A 22,222-nucleotide genomic window follows, 5' to 3' on the forward strand; every position below is an offset into this window, starting at 1 on the left:
GAGAAAAATATTTGGGTTCAGATCCCTCCCTCCGGGCTCCCCGAGGCGGCAGAACAGTGAAGGAGCCGATCCCAGCGAAGGCAGCGGGGAGCGCCGGGGAGAAGGGACCACGGCGGGAGCGGGGAGCAAAACGACCGCACCGGGGATGCGTTCCCGCCCGCTGATTGATCGATTCGGCCTTAAACCATAAAGCACTCCAAAAACGGGAATTTACAGCGGCAGCGGCGGCTCCACGTGCGTCAGCCTGGGACCGCAGCGGCGGCGGCACCCGGAGCCCGGCGAGGCGGAGGCGGAGCTCGGAGGCGGCTCCAGGCCAGGTGGGAGCCGCGGTCGGTGCTGCCCCAGCTCGGGGCTCGCTGCGGGCGGAGGGGCCGCGCTGAGGGCCGGGGGGTTCTGGCGACTTCCTGGTGGCGGCTTCCCACGTTCACAGGCAGGGAGCCGCAGCGGCCGTGCCGGCGCTCGGTGTGCCCGGGCTCCAAGGCGCCGGGGCAGGGAATGCGGGGCACAATGGTGAGCAGCCCGGGGCTGCTGCTTCTTGCCCCTCGGCAGGGCCGGGCTCCGAGCCGCAGCTGCCCCGGGCCAGCAGCAGCCGCCAGCTCGCAGGCGCTGTCAGCGCCCGGCCCGGCACGGAGCTGGGCTGCAGCGGCTGCAGAGCCACAGGGGCCGGGGCTGCGGGGACCGAGAGCTCCCGGAGGCTGCGCTTGTCTCCGCAGCTGCTGCCGCACCTCTGGGCAGCGGGGACAGCGCAGCCACAGCTGCCACCGCCCTCCTGAGCCCCCAGCGCCGGCACCAGCAGTGACCTCTCCCCGTGTCCCTTTCAGGGTGCCATCAGCGCGGCTGTGAAGCTGTTCCCGAGGCCGAGCTCCCAAAGGATCTGCCAGCAGCACTCTTGAAGTCCCCGGAGCAAGGTGCTGTTTGTTCTGGGCAGAGAGATTCCGGCTGTGAGCAGGAGGAGAGTGAACTCTGCTCCATCCGAGCAGTTGCGAATGAGCCCCAGCATCCCCAGCAGGGACCAGCAGCCGCGGTTCCACACCTGCCTGGGGCCCAAGAAGCCTCTTGGCATAAGCAGGGGGATGCCACTTGTGAGTGTGCAGTGAGTGCAGATGTGGAGAATGGATTCTGCACCAGTGATGGGAGTGTGAGAGAGCCCCTGGGTCCTCAGGGCATATCAGGAACCAAGAATGAACACAAAAGGAACCGCAGAAGATTCCTGGGTGAGTGCAGGGCCACTCCTGTGGCCTCCAGGGAAGGGACAGTGTCCCCTCCCAAGGACAGGGCTGTTTCCCGATGTCTGGCAGAGGCCTGGTGCTCTGCTGGGCCCCATCAGTGGCTGGAAGCAAGAGCCCCAGCTGCCCCCAAGGCTGTGCAGTTCTCCTGCTGCAGCCTGTGCCCACTGCTGTGTCCCTGCCTGTGGCCAGGCTCTTGGCTCTCTGGCTGCCAGCTGAGTGAGGCCCACACTGGCTCAGGGCTCCCTGCTCTGCTCCCTGGCCATGGGCTGAGCAGATTGCAGGCCCGGCTCTGCTTCTGGCAGCCAGCAGCTCTTTCCTGCTCCAGGTGAATGGATCAGGGGCCATCCCGTGGGCACGGCGGTGCTGATTCTGCTGCCCCTGGTGCTGGCTTTGGGGGTGGCCTTGGCTGTGCTGGCAGGTAAGGGAGGGGCAGCAGCCTGGGCCCAGCCCCTCGGGGCAGAGCGGGCTCCCTGCTCCCTGCACAGGGTAATCCTCAGACCTTCTCCTCTTCCCCCTGCAGCACCACAGGTTCCAGTCACAGCTGCGACTCCGCTGTCACTTCTGGGCTGTCCCCGTGGCTGGGTTGGCTACAAGGGGGTCTGCTACTACTTCTCACGGGATTACAGCACCTGGGAGCAGGGTCAGGAACAGTGCTCCGAGCGCGGGGCCTCCCTGGCCATTGCCAAGGATGAGGAGGCCATGGTGAGTGAGGGGCTGCGGGCGGTGTGGGGTGGCTGAGGGCAGCCTGGGGGTGCTCCTGGGCCGGGCTCGGTGCTCGTAGGGCCGGGGCTGCAGCCCTGGGCCGGGGCCTTGCAGGGAAGGAGCCCCGGCGTGCGGGGGGAGCCCCGGGCCCGTGTCCCCCTGAGGGGCCGGGGCAGCTCCCACTCCTCCCCTCTCTCCTGGGCAGGATTTGCTCTCCCGCCTCTGTGGGAAGGTCGATGTCTGGCTTGGGCAGCACAGATGGGGCGAGCGCCTGCACTGGGGGAACGGCAGCAGCTACAGCTCCCGGTGAGTGCCGGGGAGCCGGGCAGGGCCTGGGGGCACAGGGGCACAAGGGCTGCCCCTGGCAGCCAGCGCTGCCTCTGCTCCTCCCCGCAGGGTTCCTGTCCTTGGCAATTCCCAGTGTGCGTACCTGGCTGACAGGAGATTGAGGAGTGACAACTGCTCCAATGAGTGGCCGTATCTCTGCAGCAAGGCCCCAGCTCCTAGGTAAAACGCTGGCCAGAACTGCACCAAATATGCAATTGCCTGCGGATGAGACAAGGTTGGGACTCAGTTTGTGGTTGTTTCTTGTTCATGTCATAACTGTTTTTGTTTTGCTTTATTGTACATACTAGTCAATCCTACTTATTATATATATATATATATATCTATAAAATAAGTTACTTATACATATATAATAACTATATATATATTGTAGTATATACATTGTGTATAGACTAGATATACAATATATGTTAGTATATCTAGTAACTGTATTATTATATGTATTATAACATTTATACATATTACTTATTCTAATATATAATTATTATACATATTACTTATATGTATATATAAGTTTTTATATATATATGATGTCATCATACTGTGAAAGTTCTGTACCTTCTTGGTGATTTCTCATGGGCAGCTCCTTGCAGCAATGACTCCTTCTTCCTCACAGCACAACCAACAAACTCCAGCTTTCTTCTCAACCAGCTAACCCTTTTGTAGCACTCATCTTCTTATTGGACACAGCTGTGGCCTATGAAGGGCAGGCCTGTTCCTAATCTTTGTTGTTTAGTACAGCTGCAACTCCTCAGGTGTGAGACTGCCTTCTGCACTATTTTCTTACATTCTATCCCCCCACAATTCCCCCTTTTAATTACTGAGTTGCAACATCTCTGGAAAGATATGTTTGACTAAGTTGATATTATAACATATTCCTATCTCACTTAGGACTAACCGTATACAAATGTTCAGGCAATGTCTCACAGTAGGAACATACATTTCTAAGTTCTGATTTAGTGTTGCTTTTCACAGTCTAGAGCATCAACCTAAGGCTTTTCATAAACTAATGTGTTTGCTCTCTTTTGCAGGGCCCTTTGCAAAAGACAGTAAACCCAGTACAATCATCTTTTGTGTAATTTCCATTTAACTTTGGAGTGCATCTGTGTGCTGACCTTGATTCATTACTCAAACTTACATTACATATCATCAGAAACACTTATACTTACACTTCTAGAATATTGACAATATCAATAGCTGGACAATTTTATAAGGCAACTTACAAGAATAAGTTAAGGGCTATATATTAGCCTAGTAACAAATGAACAGTTACATAATTTTATCAATAGCTATCCAACTTGAACAACATTGATCCAGTATTTGTCGAGTGTACTTTATGTTTATGGAATATAAACTTTTAGGCTTATGCCTAATCAGAGATTAATAGCTGCAATTCAATTCACACAAACAAAATGAACGTTTCATCAGCAAACGAATACACCATACTGAACGGTAGAGCTACTCTGTCCCCAACTCCAACTGCTGTTTTAATAATTATCTTCTTCCTTTTACAGTTCTTTGTTGTATTAGTTGGCCACTGCAAGCCTCTCTTGCCCTGCTCTGTTTTCCATGTAGATGAAACAATCTATTTTTCTCTCGATATGTTATTTCCCATTGTGTCCCCAGTGGCTCACCTGTGCTCCAGGCGTCAAAATCTGTCAGGTCCGGAGCAGGCAGCCTCCCCTGCTGCTCTCAGTGCTACCCTGGGCTCTATCTCCAGCTGCACCTCGCCCTACAGCCCAGCCCCAATCACATTGGGTTACTGTGGAGATGGCCACTATACAATTTTAGAGGGCTTCTCTTAATGCTGTCTTTGCAGCTCTGACTCTGCCTCTCAGAGCTCCATGTGGCTTTTGTTCCAGTGCTCGTGTAGCAGCGACTTAGCAAACCTCCCCCTGTACTCCTCGGGGACCCTGCTATTGCAGAGGCACTGGCTGCTGCTGTGGCCATGCCATTTGCCACTTCCATCACACCACTCCTGTGTCCTGCTGCACACACTGCCAGGCAGGGGGAACCTGGCACTGTCCTGGGTGCCCTCTGGACTGCGGCCATACCTTGGCAGGCGGCACAGGGCTTGCTCCAATGCACCAAAAAAGCAAAGTGTGTAGTATCCACTCCTCCTATCCAGCACCCTTCTTCTTGGGGGTGGTCTCTGATATGTTGTCCAGACTTCTAGGCTCTCAGGTCTGCCTGGCTATAACTCATCTGGATTTTTAGGCTCTCAGGCTCTTGGTCTCCCTGCTCAGCTCCTAGGCTCCTGGTCCACCTGGCTCCACCATCTTACTGCACTCTTAGGTCTGTGGTCATCTTCCTGAATCACCTTGGGATCATGTCACTTAATATTTAAGTCCTTTTTCCCAAACCACCAGGGGATCATGTCAAAATCACATCAGGGTCACAAACTGTTGTCATCGTATTGCAAAAGTTCCATATCTTCTCAGTGATTTCTCATGGGCATCTCCTTGCAGCAATGACCCCTTCCTCCTCACAGCACAACCAACAAACTCCAGCTTTCTTCTCAACCAGCTAACACTTTCGTAGCCCTCATCTTCTCATTGGACACAGCTATGGCTGTTTAAGGGCAGGCCTGTTCCTAATCTTTGTTGTTTAGTACAGCTGCAACTCCTCAGGTGTGAGACTGCCTTCTGCACTATTTTCTTACATTCTATCCCTTCACATATATATATATACATATATATATAAAACTAGTTATACATACTTGTTATTCCTATTCTCATATCTTTGCCCGAGAGCCCCTTGATTTCAGAATTATAATAATTTAGAGGGAGGGGGATTGCATTTCCCATTGCCAGGGAGGCTCCTGCCTTCCTTAGCAGACACCTGTCTTTCAAACCAAAACACCCCCATCCCTCTGTGCCACTGTGTGGGGAGAAGGGAGGGAGGGAATCAGGGATAAAGTGGAACCCAGGAAGGAGAAAGCACTGTGGGGAAGGTGCATTAATAAGATTTGTCATACTTCTCATTCCATTGTTCTGAGGTGTTTTTTTGGAAATTCTATTAATTTCCCCAGTCCTGTTACACCCATGATGAGTAAGAGATCTCTGGCTGCCTTTCTTGAGAGCCCCGAGCCTTTCCTGCTGTGTTCTGTTGCCTGCCCAGGGACAGGAGCAGAGGCACAGGCGCTTTTGCATGCCCGGGCACCTGGCCCAGCCCAGCCCAAGAATCCCTGCCAGCATTCCCTGCACCATTACCCGGCCCCACAGCAGCTCCAGGAGTTCAGAGAGGGCAAAATGGAAGCAAAGGACAGGAGGCAGCTGGTGCCAGTGGGTGAAATGGCTTTGCTAGAGATGTTGCAAATGGCTTTGCTAGAGATGTTGCAACTTCTGCAGGGAGAGGAGGAGGGAGAAAGTGGTGCAAAGTGTTCTGGTTTAGGGTAATTTTGGGAGAAAAACCTCTAAAGGCAGTTCCTCTAGAAAGCAAATTCAAGCTGCCCCGCCTCCAGCTGGTTCAGGAAAAAGCTTTCCTTGGATAAAAGCGGAAAAAACCTGTTCATTTGACAGGCAAAGCATTCACCACAAAAAGTGATCAATATCAAACAATGGAACCTCTCACTGTGCGAAGAGATGACAAACTCAGAAAGTCCCCTCTGTGGGATGTAGCTCAGTCCCTTATCAGTCTCTTATCAGTCCCTCTGGTGCCAGGCCCCACACCTATAATCCTGGTGGGTTATAGGTGTGAGTTCCCTGTGCTCTTCTGGTGTTCAGTCCAGGGCAGGTTTAAACAGGAACAGAGAAAAAGGAAAACCCACAGTACAGGGAACTTCTCTGCCTCAATGAGCTAAAAGATAATGAAAAGAGAGCTCTGCCTCGCCATCTGTTCTGCAGACAGCTCCAGGAGCAGCAATGTGCAGGAGTGAGTGCAGTTTTTGGTAACAACCTGTGCCTTCCTCTCTGCCCCTTGGTTCTCAGAACCTGCCTGAAAGATGCAGAACTTATTTCTGGGCTAAACAACAAATGGGGATATGAGTGTCATAAAGTCACCCCAGGATGCTCCTGTAACCCCCAAAAATAAATCTATTAATCTTAACAAATTCCCACAGAAATTACCAAAAATATTAACTCATTTATAAAAATAAAACCTAGAAAAACATTTCCTCAAAATATAAAAATAGCCCATATAACAAGCAACTCACTATAATAACACCTAATATTAAAAGAAAATCTAAATAACCATAAAAAACCATCATTATAAAAAACTCCTATATCAGTTTTAACCCCTGAAACCCTACAAAACAAGTTACATGAAATTTGTTTTTATCTCTACTCACCTCAGCTATAACATTAAATCAATTAAACCGGGGTATTAATTAAATTTTAAAAATCAATACTACTTCCATTATTATTAATAATATAACAACAAATATTAGTAATATTAAACATACCATCTTACAAAACAAAACCACCGTCAATTTTCTCTAACTAGTACATAAACATAATTATAAAAAATTTAAAAGATTATATTACATAAACTTATCTAACCGCTCAGTCTACCCACAAACATCTTCAAAAACGAAAAATTTAACTAATTAAATTAAAACAAACAATAAATCCTAGTTAAACAATTTATTAAAGAAAAAAACCCAACCTTTTACCTTAACTAAAAAAAAAAGTTACAAAATAAATTTTCAAATATTAATTATTATAATAACAGTGTAAGTAATAGTATCCTATATACTTCACTGTATACAACAAATAAATAAGACCATCAAAGAAGTTTTTACAGGCCAAACAAGAAAGACGTGAGAAATTGATTTGTAGAGAATTCTCAAGACCTGACAAAGATCACACAGCCTTGAACATCCGTTTGCAAACACTGAGATAAGGCTGCTGACTTAGGAAGGTCACAAAACAGAGATGACATTGTTGAGAGAGATTGTTGAGAGAGATTGTTTCAACAAGTTTCAAAATATGGCCTTGCAAAAAGACCAGGCATTTTAGAGAATTAGAACTGTGAAAAATGCACTGGAACAGGGCCACGTGAGGTAAAAATACAGGTGATGGGTGTTAGAAGTAATAGTAGTTGTGGAAAAAACATTCACTGTGTTAAAATTCTAGAAGTTTAGTAGTAATGAAAATACTAATAAAAATTAGGACAATAAGAATTTGGACAATCAAAGTTAGGACAATAAAAAACCAAAGAATTAGGGATGTCCGGGTGCTTTTGCATTCTGCCACAAAAGCACACCTTGCTAACAAAGGATTAACCCTTAAATGCAACAGCCTATTGCATTTCATATATCTCATACATGAATCAAACATTCCTCTCAAACTAAGGGGGTTTCTGCTTAATTTCAACTCTCCCCCTCATCTTGTAAATTAATCATTTTGGTCCCTCAAAATCTGAGCTTTCCCAATTAAGAGGCAAGAGATCTTCTTTTGGATCTAACAGCCAATCTTGCTGTTATCTCTATGCAAAGAATTTCTTGGTTATCTTATCCATTCCTTGAGCTAGTTACAAAAAGTATCTTACATCACATAGTTTCTATTTTAATATTATGCTATAGCCTAAAAACTATTTACCACACTACTTAAAAGAGATCAGTACAGCACTGCTTAAAAGAGACTAATACATCATAACTTTCCAACATACAACATATAGTGTGAAAAATGCGTATTTTATGATTGGCTTTTCACAAATATAAAATTAATATTATATGTGTTATGTTAGAAAATAATGCTGTATTAATTGTCTTAAGTAGTGTGTTAAATATAGTTTTAGGTTATAACATAATGTTAAAACAGAAACTATGCTATGTAAGATACTTTTCTTCTAAAGAAAGGACTCCCACCAAAACAGCAGCCACAGGACACCCAAATCTTTCAGAGAAAGAGAATTTATTGCTCCACTATCGAGTTCTTCCTGCCTCACTCAGCCCTGAAGACTCAGTCAGGATTCAGAGGAAGAAGCTGACACTGCCCAGCCAGAATCCTGGGTTTGAATGGAATTTATGCATCATGGATGAGGTGTATGAATATGCAACAGGCTGTTGTTTTTAAGGGTTAATCCTCTGTTAACAGTACCCGGACTATTCATAACTCTGTTTCTATTGTCTCATATTGTCCTAATCCAAATTGTTGTTACTCTAATTATATTCCTATTTTTGTAACCATTTTATTATCATTAAAGTTTTAAAAATTTTAAAAACAAGTGCTTGGCGTTTTTCACATATGGAATTCATTTTAATATTTGCGAAGAGCCAATCATATAATAGGCGATTTTCACAGTAGTATTGTGTGGCAAAAGTTTTCAGCTAATACGCTGAAAAACATATATAAGATATTGTAACCAGGAAATAAGTTGCCTTTTACTAGAATAACATTGATTCTTCCATCTCTTAGCTCTCACTCTTCATCGAGACTGACGATAAAATCAAGTCTTTTAAAACACCTCTGCGTTAATACAAAAATAAAATACAATTTTATATTGTATTTTATACAATATAAAATTGTATTTTATTTTTGTATTAACGGTCAATACAAAAATAAAAACCCCGAGGTGTAGCCCCTGCCCCGCGTGCCGAGCCATCGCTGTGGCCCCGCTCGCTGCTCCCAGAGCCCCGCAGGGCCCCGGGCCCGGCTGCCGCGGCCTTGGCAGCGAGGCCGCTCCTCCATGCCCGGCCCGGGCCGAGCCGCCACCGCCGCGCGGGCACCGAGCCCGCGCCACAGCGCCCCCTGCAGCCGCGGGGGAGGCACCGCACCCGCCCCTGCCGGCCGCGCCCGCAGCTGCAGCGAGGGGAAAGCGCGCGCGGCCGGCAGGGGCGGGGCTGGGGCTGGGCCTGCTCGGGGCAGCGCCGCGCTGGGCCCGTGTGCGCTGGGGACACAGCGGGAAAGAACTGCGGCTCTGTTCTCGTGTCTGGGCCCGAGAGACCCTCAGCTTCTGAATTATAATAATGCAGAGGCAGGGGGATTGCATTTCCCATTGCCAGGGAGGCTCCTGCCTTCCTTAGCAGACACCTGTCCTTCAAACCAAAACACCTCCATTGCTCTGTGCCACTGTGTGGGGAGGAGGGAGGGAATCAGGGATAAAGTGAAGCCCAGGAAAGAGGAAGCACTGTGGGGGAAGGTGCAATTTTAGGATTTGGCGTACTTCTCAGTCCCTTGCTCTGATTTGTTTGATAATAAATTCAAGTAAAATTAATGTCCCCACTCCGGCCTTCTTATGCCTATGAAGGGTGAGAGATCTGTTGGTAAATGATGGAGAGCAGCTTCCCAAGCTCATCTCTCTGCTCCCTCATCCCCCTGGGGTGGATCCCCTCTGGGCCCACAGATTTATGAGCATCCAAGCAGCTCAGCAGTTCTCTGACTGCCTCCTCCTGGACAACAGGGGGCCCATTCTGCTCCCTGACACCATCCACCAGCCCAGGAGTTCACTTGTCCTGAGGACAAGCTGTGTTTCCACTAAGGGCTGAGGCAAAGAAGGCATTGAGCACCTCTGCCTTCTCCTCATCTGCAGTTACTAAGTTCCCTCCTGCATCCAAAACAGAACAAAAGCTGGTCCTTCCCTTCCTGTTACTATTAATATATTTGTAATCCTTTACAAAAGTTGCCAAATTAAGTTCAAACTGAGCTTTGGCCTCCCTAATTTTTTCCCTGTGTACCCTAGCAGCCCCCTGAAATAGTTCCTGAGAAACCTGACCCTCCTTCCAAAGCTGATACATCCTCCTTTTATTCCTAAGTTCTTCCAAAACCTCATTGCCTATCCAGGCTGGACGTTTGACTCGTCAGCTCCTCTTTGGGCACACAGGGACAGTCTGTTTCTGTGCCCTCAGATCTCTGTTTTGAAGCATGTCAACTCTTCCTGAACTCCTTTGTTTCTAAGGGCTGCTTCCCAAGGAACTCTGAATAAGTCTCCTCAATAGGCCCAAGTGTTCCCTCTGGAAGTCCAGTGTAAAAGTCTTATTGATATTCCTCCTGATATCACCATATATTGAGAACTCTGTCATTACATGATCACCGTGCCCCAGGAGGCCTCCAAGCAGCACATCTCCATTTACAAACAATAACCAACAAAGTTCCATCCCTGGAAGGGTGACTCACAAGCTGTGATTGTTGCACCCTGGAAAGACTCGAGCGCTCTGGATGCCAACCTTGTCTGGTTCCTTCTCTGCTCGGGCTCCCCGCACAACATCTCTTTGTATTTATCACGACCCAGCCTGCGTTCCAGCTGCTCGGGCTCCCTGCCAAAGGCGTTCTCTTGGCTGTGATCATAAAATCCAGGCTCCCTCGCTCGCCCCCTCCCCTCCCGGCCCCTCGCTGCTCCTCCGGGCGCTGTTTGGCCAGAAGGGCCAAAATCCCTCCCACACCGGGATGGGCTTGGCCCTGCAGCGGCAGCGGCCGGGACCGGCGGCTCTGACCGGGAGCGCAGCGGCGGCGGCGGCCCCCGGAGCCCGGAGGCGGCTCCAGCCCAGGTGGGACCCGCGGTCGGGTGGGACCCGCTCGGTGCTGAGGGCGGGCTCGGGGCCGCTGCTCGGGCGGGAGGGGTCCGTGCCCGGTGGGGGCTGCCACGGGATGAACTTGAGCGTGCGTTAGAATTTAGTCCCAGCCTTTTCTTGCCTCCTCCGTTCTCCTCCCTTCTTTTCTCTTTTCCAATCTAAAGAGGCCTCAGCTGCCTCCCGTTTTCCTTCCTCTCTCACCGGCCAGGTCCTGTTTCCCAGACCTTGTTCTTTCCATATAAAACCCCTGATAACCCGTTTCCCACTTAAGGCTTTGTTGGATCCTTGTCTTTCTGCCTTCTGTGGGTGAAGGTCTGGCTTTGAGGAGCACACCCGGCTCCCTCTGCTCCAGAAAGCAGCCTTGCACTTATCCCAATCTCCTGTGCTGAGGGCTTCCTCAGGCTCCTGCTGAAATGAGAAATATCCAGGAACCTTTTCCTATCTAGAGATTAGAATGGTTTCTGCAAGTCCTTGAGGTGTGACCATGGTGGTTAAAACCCCACTGTGCAAATGAAGATTTTCCCCTTCTTTCCCCACTCCATGCTCCGTCCTCTCCCTTAATTTGTCATCTCAGCAACTGCTAAGGAAACCTTTCTCATCTTGTCATTTGGCAATGCAACTGCTCTTTAATTCAGTTTTTAAATAGGATTTAAGTCAGGCTCTGTCCATGCTGTTGATTTGAATTTTGGATGAAGTTGTTGGTGCTCAGCAAGCTCTGTGCTGCTTTAAAGCCTTTCTCCAAGGCTCAAAGAATGACCCTGGCAGGGAGTGCAGGAGCGCTGTGCGCTCCTGGTTTAGAAATGGAGTGCATCAAAGCAGGTTCCTTGAAAAGCCATCTCGAGTCAGTGAAACCAAGGCACTGGAACTCCTTTGGGAAATGATCCATTTAGGATAGAGCCACAGTGCCAGAAGCTGTTTGTCTGATGGTCAGTTCATGCTCTGGTCAGTGCAGGGCCAGCCCCTCAAGAAATGCATGAGCCAAACGCAGCAAGGAGAGGGAAAGACCCGAGCTGAGCTGAGAGAGCCGGAGAGATGAAATGCCACAGATGTGCCTGGAGCATGGCCCTCCCCAGCAGCTTTTCTTACATTTCAGTGTTCAAAAGGCTGAAAGCTGATGCTCAGGACTTTGGGATCTGGCTTGGAACTGCAGAGGGGATGAGCTCCCTTACAGGAACTCCGGCAGGGCAGTGCCACAAGCCTGCAGCCAGATTGCTTCTCCTTCAGCTTTAATTCTATGGGTGCTTTTTGTTTGTTTCTATTTTTGTCTCTTTGTTTGTTTTGTTCCGGGTTTTTTTAATTAGAGATGCTACAAGAAGAGAAATAAGAGAACAGAAATAGGCTGGAGCACCACTGCCACAGTAATTGATATTTTACTCTTCCTCTTTTCCTTTTCGAAATATATGTAGTTACTATGAACTTTTAAACTCTGTGGTTTGGGAGAAGCACTATTTTTTCCCTTTCTTTGGAAGAGATATGCAAGTCCTGAGACCCTGGACCAATGCTCCCTGCATTTTATTTATGTTTTTATAATTAAACAAGGGGCAGATAAAATTGACAAGGAAGATAAGACTCAGGAGGTCACCGGACAGCAGCCTCCAAACTCTTTGGATGATGCAGAGAGCAGTAGGGTGTGAAGGCTGCTTTCGAGTGTGAGATTAATCCATAATAACATGCTCAGTGAGATCAAAGGCACTGCTTTGAAGCCACTTGTTATTTCCCGATGTTCAGGAGCTGGAGGGTTTGACAGAGCCTGTGCCGCGCCCGCCGGATCCGGCAGCGCTGGAAGCTCCATGGAGCAGCTCAGCGCCTGCTCCGCGCTCCGAGCCCGGCACGGAGCGGGGGCTCCGGACACATCCCCGTGCTGGGGCAGAGCCGCTGCTCGGGCCGGGCTCCTTCATCCCCCTGGTGCCGCTGCCAGGGGCCGAGGGCACAGTGCTGGTTCCGAGGCTGGAACCCCGCTGCTTTACCTCTCGTTCTCTTGCCATGATTTGTGCCGTAATAAATTCAAAGAATTCCCCCCAGTCGTGCTCCTTTATACCAGTGACCGGTGAGTGATGTCTCCCTGGCCTTTGCCGATCCTCGAGCCTTTCCTGCTGTGTTCTGTTGCCTGCCCAGGGGCAGGAGCAGAGGCACAGAGCGCTTTTGCTGGCCCCGGGCACCTGGCCTGGCCCAGCCCCGAATCCCTGCCATGATTCCCTGTTGAGAGCCCCAGGAGCGGCTTCCCCGGGGCTGCGCTTCTTCTCCAGCTCCAACGGCGTGGGGCCCTTTTCCTTACAACGGGTTCTTTTTTTTCGGAAAAAGGAGCGATCTGACTTCTCCCCTCCTCCCCTCTCTTCCTCGCCCCCCGCTGCCCTCCCCGCACGCTGATTGCTCGAAACAGCCAAAATCCCTCCCGCTCCAGACATTTTCTATCCTGTTGCGCCGTGCCCGCTGTCTCTGACCGGGATGGGAGCGATAGCGGCACCCGGAGCCCGGCGAGGCGGCGGCGGAGCTCGGAGGCGGCTCCAGCCCAGGTGGGAGCCGCGGTCGGTGCTGCCCCAGCTCGGGGCTCGCTGCGGGCGGAGGGGCCGCGCTGAGGGCCGGGGGGTTCTGGCGAGTTCCTGGTGGCGGCTTCCCCCGTGTCCCCCCTGCGCTGGGATCGCCGAGGGAGCGGCTGTAAGAGTTCCATCGAGGGGGAGCCTCCATTTGAAGGGACTTTCACAGATGAAAAAGATGTCCAAAAGCCCCCAGAATGGTCTTCATTGAGGGAAATTGAGAACGAAACTGCATTTCCACTCATTTTAGGAGGCTAAATTGAGGAAAAGTCCCTCTTGATTTGTCACAATACAAACAGCCATGACCCGTTTCTTCATCCAGAAAGGCTCATCTTTATTGCACAGCTCATATTTTAGAGGATTATCAGCTGGCACCGTGTTAGATCTAATTGGCTCACAATACTCTGACAGTTCATTGGTCAGGAAATGGCATTTTGCATTTCCACTAAAACCTCTCTATTTTTGGTTAGTTTACATATATTCTTCACTGATTCTCATGGGACAGATTTCTTGTTTTTGTGAAGCTGTTTCTCTTTACAGCAATAGATTGTTCTGCAGACTGATTTTCATTCCTCTGATTCTCTCTCATGGGAATTAACAGACTAGCTGTGAGCTGCACCCAGCCCAATCAGCAGGCCTAAACCATGATATTATAAGGCATTTCTTCTATAGCATTTCCAGCCATATGCAAGAATTCCACTTCCTTTTTGTTTAAAAAAAAAAAAAAAGCTTATGTATTCTGATGTTTAAAAAAGTTTGCTCCTGTGAGATTACTATCTTCTAAGGTTATTCCTGCTTATCTATTAGGTACAGGATAAGACACGTGAAAGACAGGTTACAGTCAACAAAGTACTCCAATTTTGTATTCCCAAGTACAATCATGTCACTGACAAAGGATCTTGCAGCATGGGAGAACGAAAAGATAATGTCCAATGTCTCTTAGGGAATGGAAATAAATTACCCTGGTTCTAAAGTCCCTATGGCTGGAACTCAGGGGCTGTGCTGCCCAGGCAGGAGGAAGTCCAGCAGCTGGGAATGTTGATCTTGGCATCACTGAATGTGTTTCTGGAAGCCTGGAGCAGGGAATCGCTGAAGAGGGTTGGCAGAGCACAATATCAGGGTGGTAAACCCTGTAGGACAGAAGGCCTCTGTTGCCAAGGGGCCTCTCCAAGTCTCCAGGCACAGCCACGTGCTGGCAGTCCTGCCTCTGTCCCTGTCCTGGCCACCAAGGCTGAGTGGGGACAAGGTCACCTCTCTTCTCCCTGGGCCTCGCTTTCCCGGAGGCCATCAATGCCTGAGCAGGTGAGCAGGTGACCCCTTTGAACCTGCTGATGATAAAACACATGCACACCCTCTCCCTCAGTCCAAAATCAGCCAGGCCTTGCCATTGCACACTCACCTGGAGATGCTCCTGTGTGGGACTTGGCCCAGCTGTGACTCAGACTCAGCTGGGTTTTACCCCAAAAGAGCCAGGCATTGGCTTCCAGCCCTGGGGATCATTTGTTTAATTCAGGGCCAGCCTGAGAGTTCCCCCATCAGCCTTTGGTGTTTTTATGTTAAGTTGCCCAAGTTCTGCTCCCCTCGTGCTTCCTTGTTTCCCCCGTAGGGTTACAGTTCTAGAATGTTCCACCCTGAGTGTATCCATTGTTGCTTCCCCTTTGTTTGGGGTCTTTGGATCCTGCCCCTCTTATTGTGCACGGCTGCTCCAGGTTTGTTGTTTCTCACCCTTTATGAAAGTTCTTTCTGGGCAGCTCCATGGAACCCGCTCCTTTTCATTTCCACCACCCTTGCCTGAAGTCAGGGAACCAGAGAGGTTTGTCACAGCCACCCTCACTGTGACACTTACAGAAAAACCTTTAAAATACTTTTTGTATAAATTTTGCATTACTCAGACATTCTTTATGAGTCAATTGCCCTTTCTTTTTGTTTTAAAAATAACATGCATGTCTCTTGCTATGGACATGAAGGGAACATAAAAAAAAAACAATACATGCAGTGAAACAAGAAACTGACAGTAATCAAGAATAAGTCAGATAATACACATAATTAATAACACTTGTGAAATTGGATGGTCATCAATGTCTAAAACACTGCACCATCACCCAGAGCCTGCAGCAGCTGCCAAACCTCATTTCAGTGAGGACCTGGAGAGCCATTCCCAGGAAAGGTGTCCAAGCTCACTTTAAAAATAGATCCAGCTGTCCTATTGTTAGAGGGTCAAATTGCCAAGGCCAAGAGACCTGAATATCGTTTTGAGGCAGAGAAAACATCTGGGCTTGTTGGCAATTTTCTGACCAGGCAGAGCCAGGGCCTGGCCAGAGCCCAGACCCTCATAGGGAGGGTCTCCCTCACATACCTTAAAAAGAAATCTCTCAATAATAGCAGCTATGAGATGCCCCAAACACAGCAAACTGCTGGAGTGCTGAGAATAACTGGGGCTGTGTGTGATTGGCACAGAGCAGGAGCAGCCTTGCCCTCAGCAGGTCACAGCCCTGGCCCACGAGGATGGGTCACAAAAGGGTTGGGAAAGGCCACAGGACCTCAGCTCAGATGAGGCTTTTGACAGAGCCCAGAGATCTCCTCCTGGAACTCTGAAAACACAGGAAAATCAGGAGACTGGCTGAAGGCACAGCAACCCTGCTGGAACAAGAGAAGGGACTAAAGGCTGAGCAGGCAGCGCAGGGAATGGCTGCAGACAGCCTGTTCAAAGAGAGGCATCTGCAGCTGGAGAGCAAAACAGAGAGATCCCAAAGTGACACCATGTCTTGTGCATAGTCACACAAAGATAGCTCAAAGTTCATGAAAAGCCAGTCATGAGTAAGGTAATGGTGTCTTATGAAGAATGCCTGTTACCAAAATGAGTGAATTCACATGATGGAACCGATCCATCAGCAGTGACTGTCTCAGGAATTGGAGCCAATATTCTTCCAGCATTGCTGCACCCACAACAATGGAACACTGAACAGCTTCCAGTGGCTAACAGCCATCATGTAGAACAACCACCCTCTCTCCTGTGCTATCTGTGGAAGATAGAACAGAAGAGATCACAGTGAATGATCCTGTCAGGCAGTGCAGCACTGGCACCTGTGCAAGCTGTGAGAGGATCAAGGGCCCAACAAGCTGTAGCTTCTCCTATCCAAAAGCAGCTGCTTATCAGTGTTTCATCACAGCTGTTTCAGTGGCATCTGTCTTATCTCTAGAAGAAAAGAACTACATCTTGCAATGTAAAGAAACATATTTAAACAAAATTAACTTAGGACTTAAAATTAATTGCAGTGGAATTCAGTGTCACCTCAGTGGCATTAGAGGTACACTTAAAGGAACTTAAAGTTACATCTTTAATACCGAATAAAATCTGATCTTAATAAAACTGGAATAGAACATGAAAAGGGTTAAAGTGAAGAAGACTGAAACTCGACCTTGTCCAAACTCAGCAACACTCAAACCTGACAGAAATCCACCTCAACATAAATGACTGTCAACAAAATTAACTCAATAGAGTCATAAAATATAGTTTAACATTACTCAGACATAGCTTTGCTTAATCTTACCAAGACTAAAATCACATTCAAATAAAACAGAACTGAACTAACAATCAATATCCTTAAAAGTTCTAGGTACTACAAAATGTAACTTATTCTGCTGCTATTAATACCAAAAGGCACTGAAAATGTGAACCAAGCGTGGTTGAAATAACTGCCTGATGGATTTACTGGAGGGATTAGAAAAGTGTGACAAATATGGTGACCCTGTGTAATTTAATATTTAGGAAAACTCATGGTAGCCCCAAATTTTAAGGAACCATAAATTTACGAAGAATTTTACTTTTTAAAGTGCAGTTGTACCGAAAGACACAATAATGTAGAATTTGGCAAAGTGTCTAACAAAAACCGGGAGCTTCTCGAATTTGTATTTAGTGTAATAGCTTATGGTAAATGTTATCAGCATTTCTGTTAAAGAAATTCGATTGTGTTGTGCTGCACATGATAATAATAATGAAGCACTGCATTTACCGCTTTGAATCTCTCCGGTAACAATTCTCAGTGAAATCAGAGTTAGTGAAAAACACAAGGTTGACTTTAAAAAGGCATTTCAGCCCATGTTTACGGCATTCTAGGACACGGTGCGTGAGGCTTCAGTAACCAGGGTCAGTCAGAGGCCTTGGGGCAAATGCCGGGGGTTCGCCCCGCCGCAGGGTTGGGGAGCCACGGGGGGGGAGTGAGTTCTGCCGGGGCCAGCCGGAGCCGCCGGGCAAAGCCGAGCCCCAGGAGCGGGGACAGCCCCGGCGGCAGCGAGGGAAAAGCCGAGCTGGGACCCGCACGGGGCTCGGCGGGGCAGCCTCCGGATTTTCCAATGCGCTCAACAGAGCCAAAGGGTTCAGGTCCCCAAATCCGGGCCGGTAGCGACGGGCAGCGGCAGAAAGCTGAAGGGCCCGATCCCGGAGAAGGCAGCGGGGAGCGCTGGGGAGAGGGGCCGGGGCAGGGTTGGGGAGCGAAACGGGCGCGCCACGCTTGGTTGCGTTCCGCATTTGATTGATGAAATCGCCTCAACTCTGCGGCGGCACCGGCTGTGCCCACTGCGTCTGGCCGGGATGGGAGCGGAGGCGGCGGCACCCGGAGCCCGGCGAGGCGATGGCGGAGCTCGGAGGCGGCTCCAGCCCAGGTTGGACCCGCGGTCGGTGCTGCCCCAGCTCGGGGCTCGCTGTGGGCGGAGGGGCCGCGCTGAGGGCCGGGGGGTTCTGGCGAGTTCCTGGTGGCGGCTTCCCCCGTGTCCCCCCTGCGCTGGGATGGCCGAGGGAGCGGCTGCCCGCGCTCTCCTCCTTGCCCGGATGGCCGGCATGGAGCCGGTGCCGCGGCAGCGCTGGCTCATCCCGGCTGCTCTCGCTGGCACGGAGGCGGCTGCTCCGTGCCCGGGACCGTTCCCGCCCGTGCGGCTCCGGGCTCGGGGCCGCTGCTCGGGGGGGAGGTGTCCGTGCCCGGCTCGGAGCTGGCACGGGATGAACTTGAACGGGCCTCAGAGCCCAAAGCGCTGCAGGCGCCGAGTGCGGGCACAAAGCGCCGCATCCTGCCTGCTCCGGGGCCGAGGCTGCTCGGCGCTGCCCTCGGTACCGGGACCCGCTCCGTGTCCACAGGCAGGGAGCCGCAGCGGCCGTGCCGGCGCTCGGTGTGCCCGGGCTCCGAGGCGCCGGGGCAGGGAATGCGGGGCACAATGGTGAGCAGCCCGGGGCTGCTGCTTCTTGCCCCTCGGCAGGGTCGGGCTCCGAGCCGCAGCTGCCCCGGGCCAGCAGCAGCCGCCAGCTCGCAGGCGCTGTCAGCGCCTGGCCCGGCCCGGAGCTGGGCTGCAGCGGCTGCAGAGCCACAGGGGCCGGGGCTGCGGGCACCGAGAGCTCCCGGAGGCTGCGCTTGTCTCCGCAGCTGCTGCCGCACCTCTGGGCAGCGGGGACAGCGCAGCCACAGCTGCCACCGCCCTCCTGAGCCCCCAGCGCCGGCACCAGCAGTGACCTCTCACCGTGTCCCTTTCAGGCTGCCATCAGCGTGGCTGTGAAGCTGTTCCCGAGGCCGAGCTCCCAAAGGATCTGCCAGCAGCACCCCTGATGTCAGGAGAGCAAGGTGCTGTTTGTTCCAGGCAGAGAGATGCCGGCTGTGAGCAGGAGGAGAATGAACTCTGCTCCATTCCTGGAGCTGCAAACAAGCCCCTGAAGAACAGATCAGCAACAGGAAATGCACTCAGAAGATTTTTGTGTGAGTGCAGAGCCACCCCTGTGGTCTCTAGGGTGGGGACAGTGTCCCCTCCCAAGGACAGGGCTGGCAGGTGTGTGGCTGTTTCCCGATGTCCGGAAGAGGCCTGGTGCTCTGCTGGGCCCCATCAGTGGCTGGAAGCAAGAGCCCCAGCTGCCCCCAAGGCTGTGCAGTTCTCCTGCTGCAGCCTGTGGCCACTGCTGTGTCCCTGCCTGTGGCCACAGCTGTGTCCCTGCCTGTGGCCAGGCTCTTGGCTCTCTGGCTGCCAGCTGAGTGAGGCCCACACTGGCTCAGGGCTCCCTGCTCTGCTCCCTGGCCATGGGCTGAGCAGATTGCAGGCCCGGCTCTGCTTCTGGCAGCCAGCAGCTCTTTCCTGCTCCAGGTGAATGGTTCAGGGGCCATCCCGTGGGCACGGCGGTGCTGATTCTGCTGCTCCTGGTGCTGGTGCTGGCTTTGGGGGTGGCCTTGGCTGTGCTGGCAGGTAAGGGACGGGCAGCAGCCTGGGCCCAGCCCCTCGGGGCAGAGCGGGCTCCCTGCTCCCTGCACAGGGCAATCCTCAGACCTTCTCCTCTTCCCCCTGCAGCACCACAGGTTCCAGTCACACCTGCGACTCCGCTGTCAGTTCTGTGCTGTCCCCATGACTGGGTTGGGTACAAGGGGGTCTGCTACTACTTCTCACGGGATTACAGCACCTGGGAGCAGGGTCAGGAACGGTGCTCCGAGCTCGGGGCCTCCCTGGCCATTGCCAAGGATGAGGAGGCCATGGTGAGTGAGGGGCTGCGGGCGGTGTGGGGTGGCTGAGGGCAGCCTGGGGGTGCTCCTGGGCTGGGCTCGGTGCTCGTAGGGCCGGGGCTGCAGCCCTGGGCCGGGGCCTTGCAGGGAAGGAGCCCCGGCGTGCGGGGGGAGCCCCGGGCCCGTGTCCCCCTGAGGGGCCGGGGCAGCTCCCACTCCTCTCTCCTGGGCAGGATTTGCTCTTCCGCCTCCGCGGGAACGTCGATTATTGGCTCGGGCTGCGCAGACGGGGCGAGCGCCTGCACTGGGGGGACGGCAGCAGCTACAGCTCCCGGTGAGTGCCGGGGAGCCGGGCAGGGCCTGGGGGCACAGGGGCACAAGGGCTGCCCCTGGTATCTTGGTTTGCCAAGACAGATGTCTGTTAAGAAAGGCAGGAGCCTTCGCTTAAATGGAAAATGCAATTCCCCCTCCCTCTGAATTATTATAATTTTGAAATTAAAAGGCTCTCCAGCAAAGATATGAGAGTAGGAATAAGACTTCTTGACTAGGAGGACTAAAAATAAAAATGTAATCATAGGAACAAAATAACCCCTACAGGCCAGATCAAAATATTACCTGGCACCCTGTGTGTCAGGGTGTTGGCACCAGTCCCATTCAATGGTGGTTGCAGCCCTCCTGCACTTACAGGTGTGCTTGTGTTGGATCAGTGATCCTGTAGAAGGCTGGAGTTTTCCTCAGAAGGTCCAGTCATGTTGTAGATGGGCCTGGTCTTCCTAGGGGAATCCAGTGAAGACAGCTGCTTCTCTGGGAATGCAGTGGGCAAAGGCTGCTGTGGTGTTCCAAACCTCCGATTCTGTCCAGGTAGGAATGCTTGGCTCCTCCTCCTGGGCGGAGCATCTCCCCAGGGGGTGATGGAATTTTATCAGCCATGCAGCGACATTCACTTGCCCATTAACAGAATATATGTCCTGGAGGGAGGATTGATTGTGGAGGAGATAAAGAAAACTGCCCAGTTAACAGAAGATAACTGTTCCTCCTCTAACAGATAGGAATAAAATACCCCTATTTCCAACCTAAGGCACCAGGCAGCCAGCACTGGCTCTGCTCCTCCCTGCAGGGTTCCCGTCTTTGATAATTTTGAGTGTGCGTACCTGGCTGATGAGAGATTGAGGAGTGACAACTGCTCCAATGAGCGGCCGTATCTCTGCAGCAAGGCCCCAGCTCCCCTGTAACAGGGGCTGCAGAAAGGACCTTCTCCACACTGGGCAGTGCCAGCTTCACCTCTGAGCCCAGCACAGCGCTGTCCTTCCTCAGCTGCACCCTGTGCCTTGCCCTTCCTCTCAGGGTCACCTCAGTGCCTCTTCATGCCCAGTGCCAACGCTGGGCTGGGGCTGCAAAGGAAAAGTCTCTGCAATCCATCCTGCCACCGGTGCTGCCTGCAGTGAGTGCATTGCCCTCATTATATGTGGGAAACATGGCTCACAATTTACACTTTTTATGAAAGTTAATTAAGGGTTAAAGTCCTGCCCTGGCATGCTTGTCTGCTTGCACAGGGTTAACTTAAACTATGTTTTCTATATACTGTTACATATTAGAGCTACATGCATATTTATACAAGTTTTTAAGAATTCAAACCTAACTTTCAATTTACGTACTGGTTTGGTTTTTTTTAACTTTTGACTTGGCTTCAGGCCATGTTGTACCTTAAACTAATATATTTAATTTTTTTCTTGTGGTTCCATTGTTTTGTATTTTCACTCCCTGATAACAAGGGTCCATAAAATCTTTTTATTTCCTGGTTTCTGTTTCTGTTATCTTGTCTTTCTGATTAGAAACTCCTTGAATGTGGGAAATCACCTAATTATTTGACACCATTTTCTGAGTTAGTTACATGAGAAAATCATTCCAACATTTCACAGTCTCTATTATGCTATGGTCTAAGCTAGTGTCTATTACACCACTATTTATAAAAGCTATAGGGTGCATAGATAAACTGACAGGTTATACTGTATCAAAAACAGTAATTACAAATTGTATTATATCAGGATTTTTGTGATCAATAATAACTTGCAAAACAAAAGTTAGTTTTGTACATAAATGCAGAAGCCAATACCTAGATTTGTTATTTATAACATTATACAACAAGCTCAAATGGGAAATCCAAATTGCCCTGGGCTTCTGGAAATCATCACAAACTGGCCTGAAGTTGACACTTCTGGACTGTCCTTGGAAGATGTGAGACAGGACCCTCACTTTTAAAATCTTAAAGGTTTTTTTAACCTTAAAAAAAATACAACAGACCGAATAAGGAAAAACTACAGCTCGGGGCAGGGGGGGGGTCTCTGAGTGTCAGCCATTTGTTCATTTACAAAATGGATGCTCTGCCTTTTATACCCTCAGCCCCTCCCAAAGTTTTGTCAGTCAGCTCCTTCTCTGCCCTCCCCAGGTGGAGATCACTTCCTTACACCTTGATTGGAGCTCAGGTGTTGT

At 50.5% G+C, this 22,222-nt stretch overlaps 1 protein-coding gene across 1 annotated transcript; it reads left to right on the forward strand.

The window, feature by feature from the left end:
* Positions 1 to 190: 190 nt before the first annotated feature.
* Positions 191 to 21,531, forward strand: LOC143694749 (uncharacterized; the record flags this gene model as incomplete). Its single annotated transcript, XM_077182743.1, has 6 exons — positions 191 to 317; positions 822 to 1,214; positions 19,383 to 19,481; positions 19,584 to 19,765; positions 19,966 to 20,066; positions 20,850 to 21,531. Coding segments are annotated over 6 exons (1,017 nt in total), but the record flags the coding sequence as incomplete, so codon positions are not given.
* Positions 21,532 to 22,222: the final 691 nt, after the last annotated feature.

Source organism: Agelaius phoeniceus, chromosome 9 (genome assembly GCF_051311805.1).
Source record: "Agelaius phoeniceus isolate bAgePho1 chromosome 9, bAgePho1.hap1, whole genome shotgun sequence".
Taxonomy (NCBI): Eukaryota; Metazoa; Chordata; class Aves; order Passeriformes; family Icteridae; genus Agelaius; species Agelaius phoeniceus.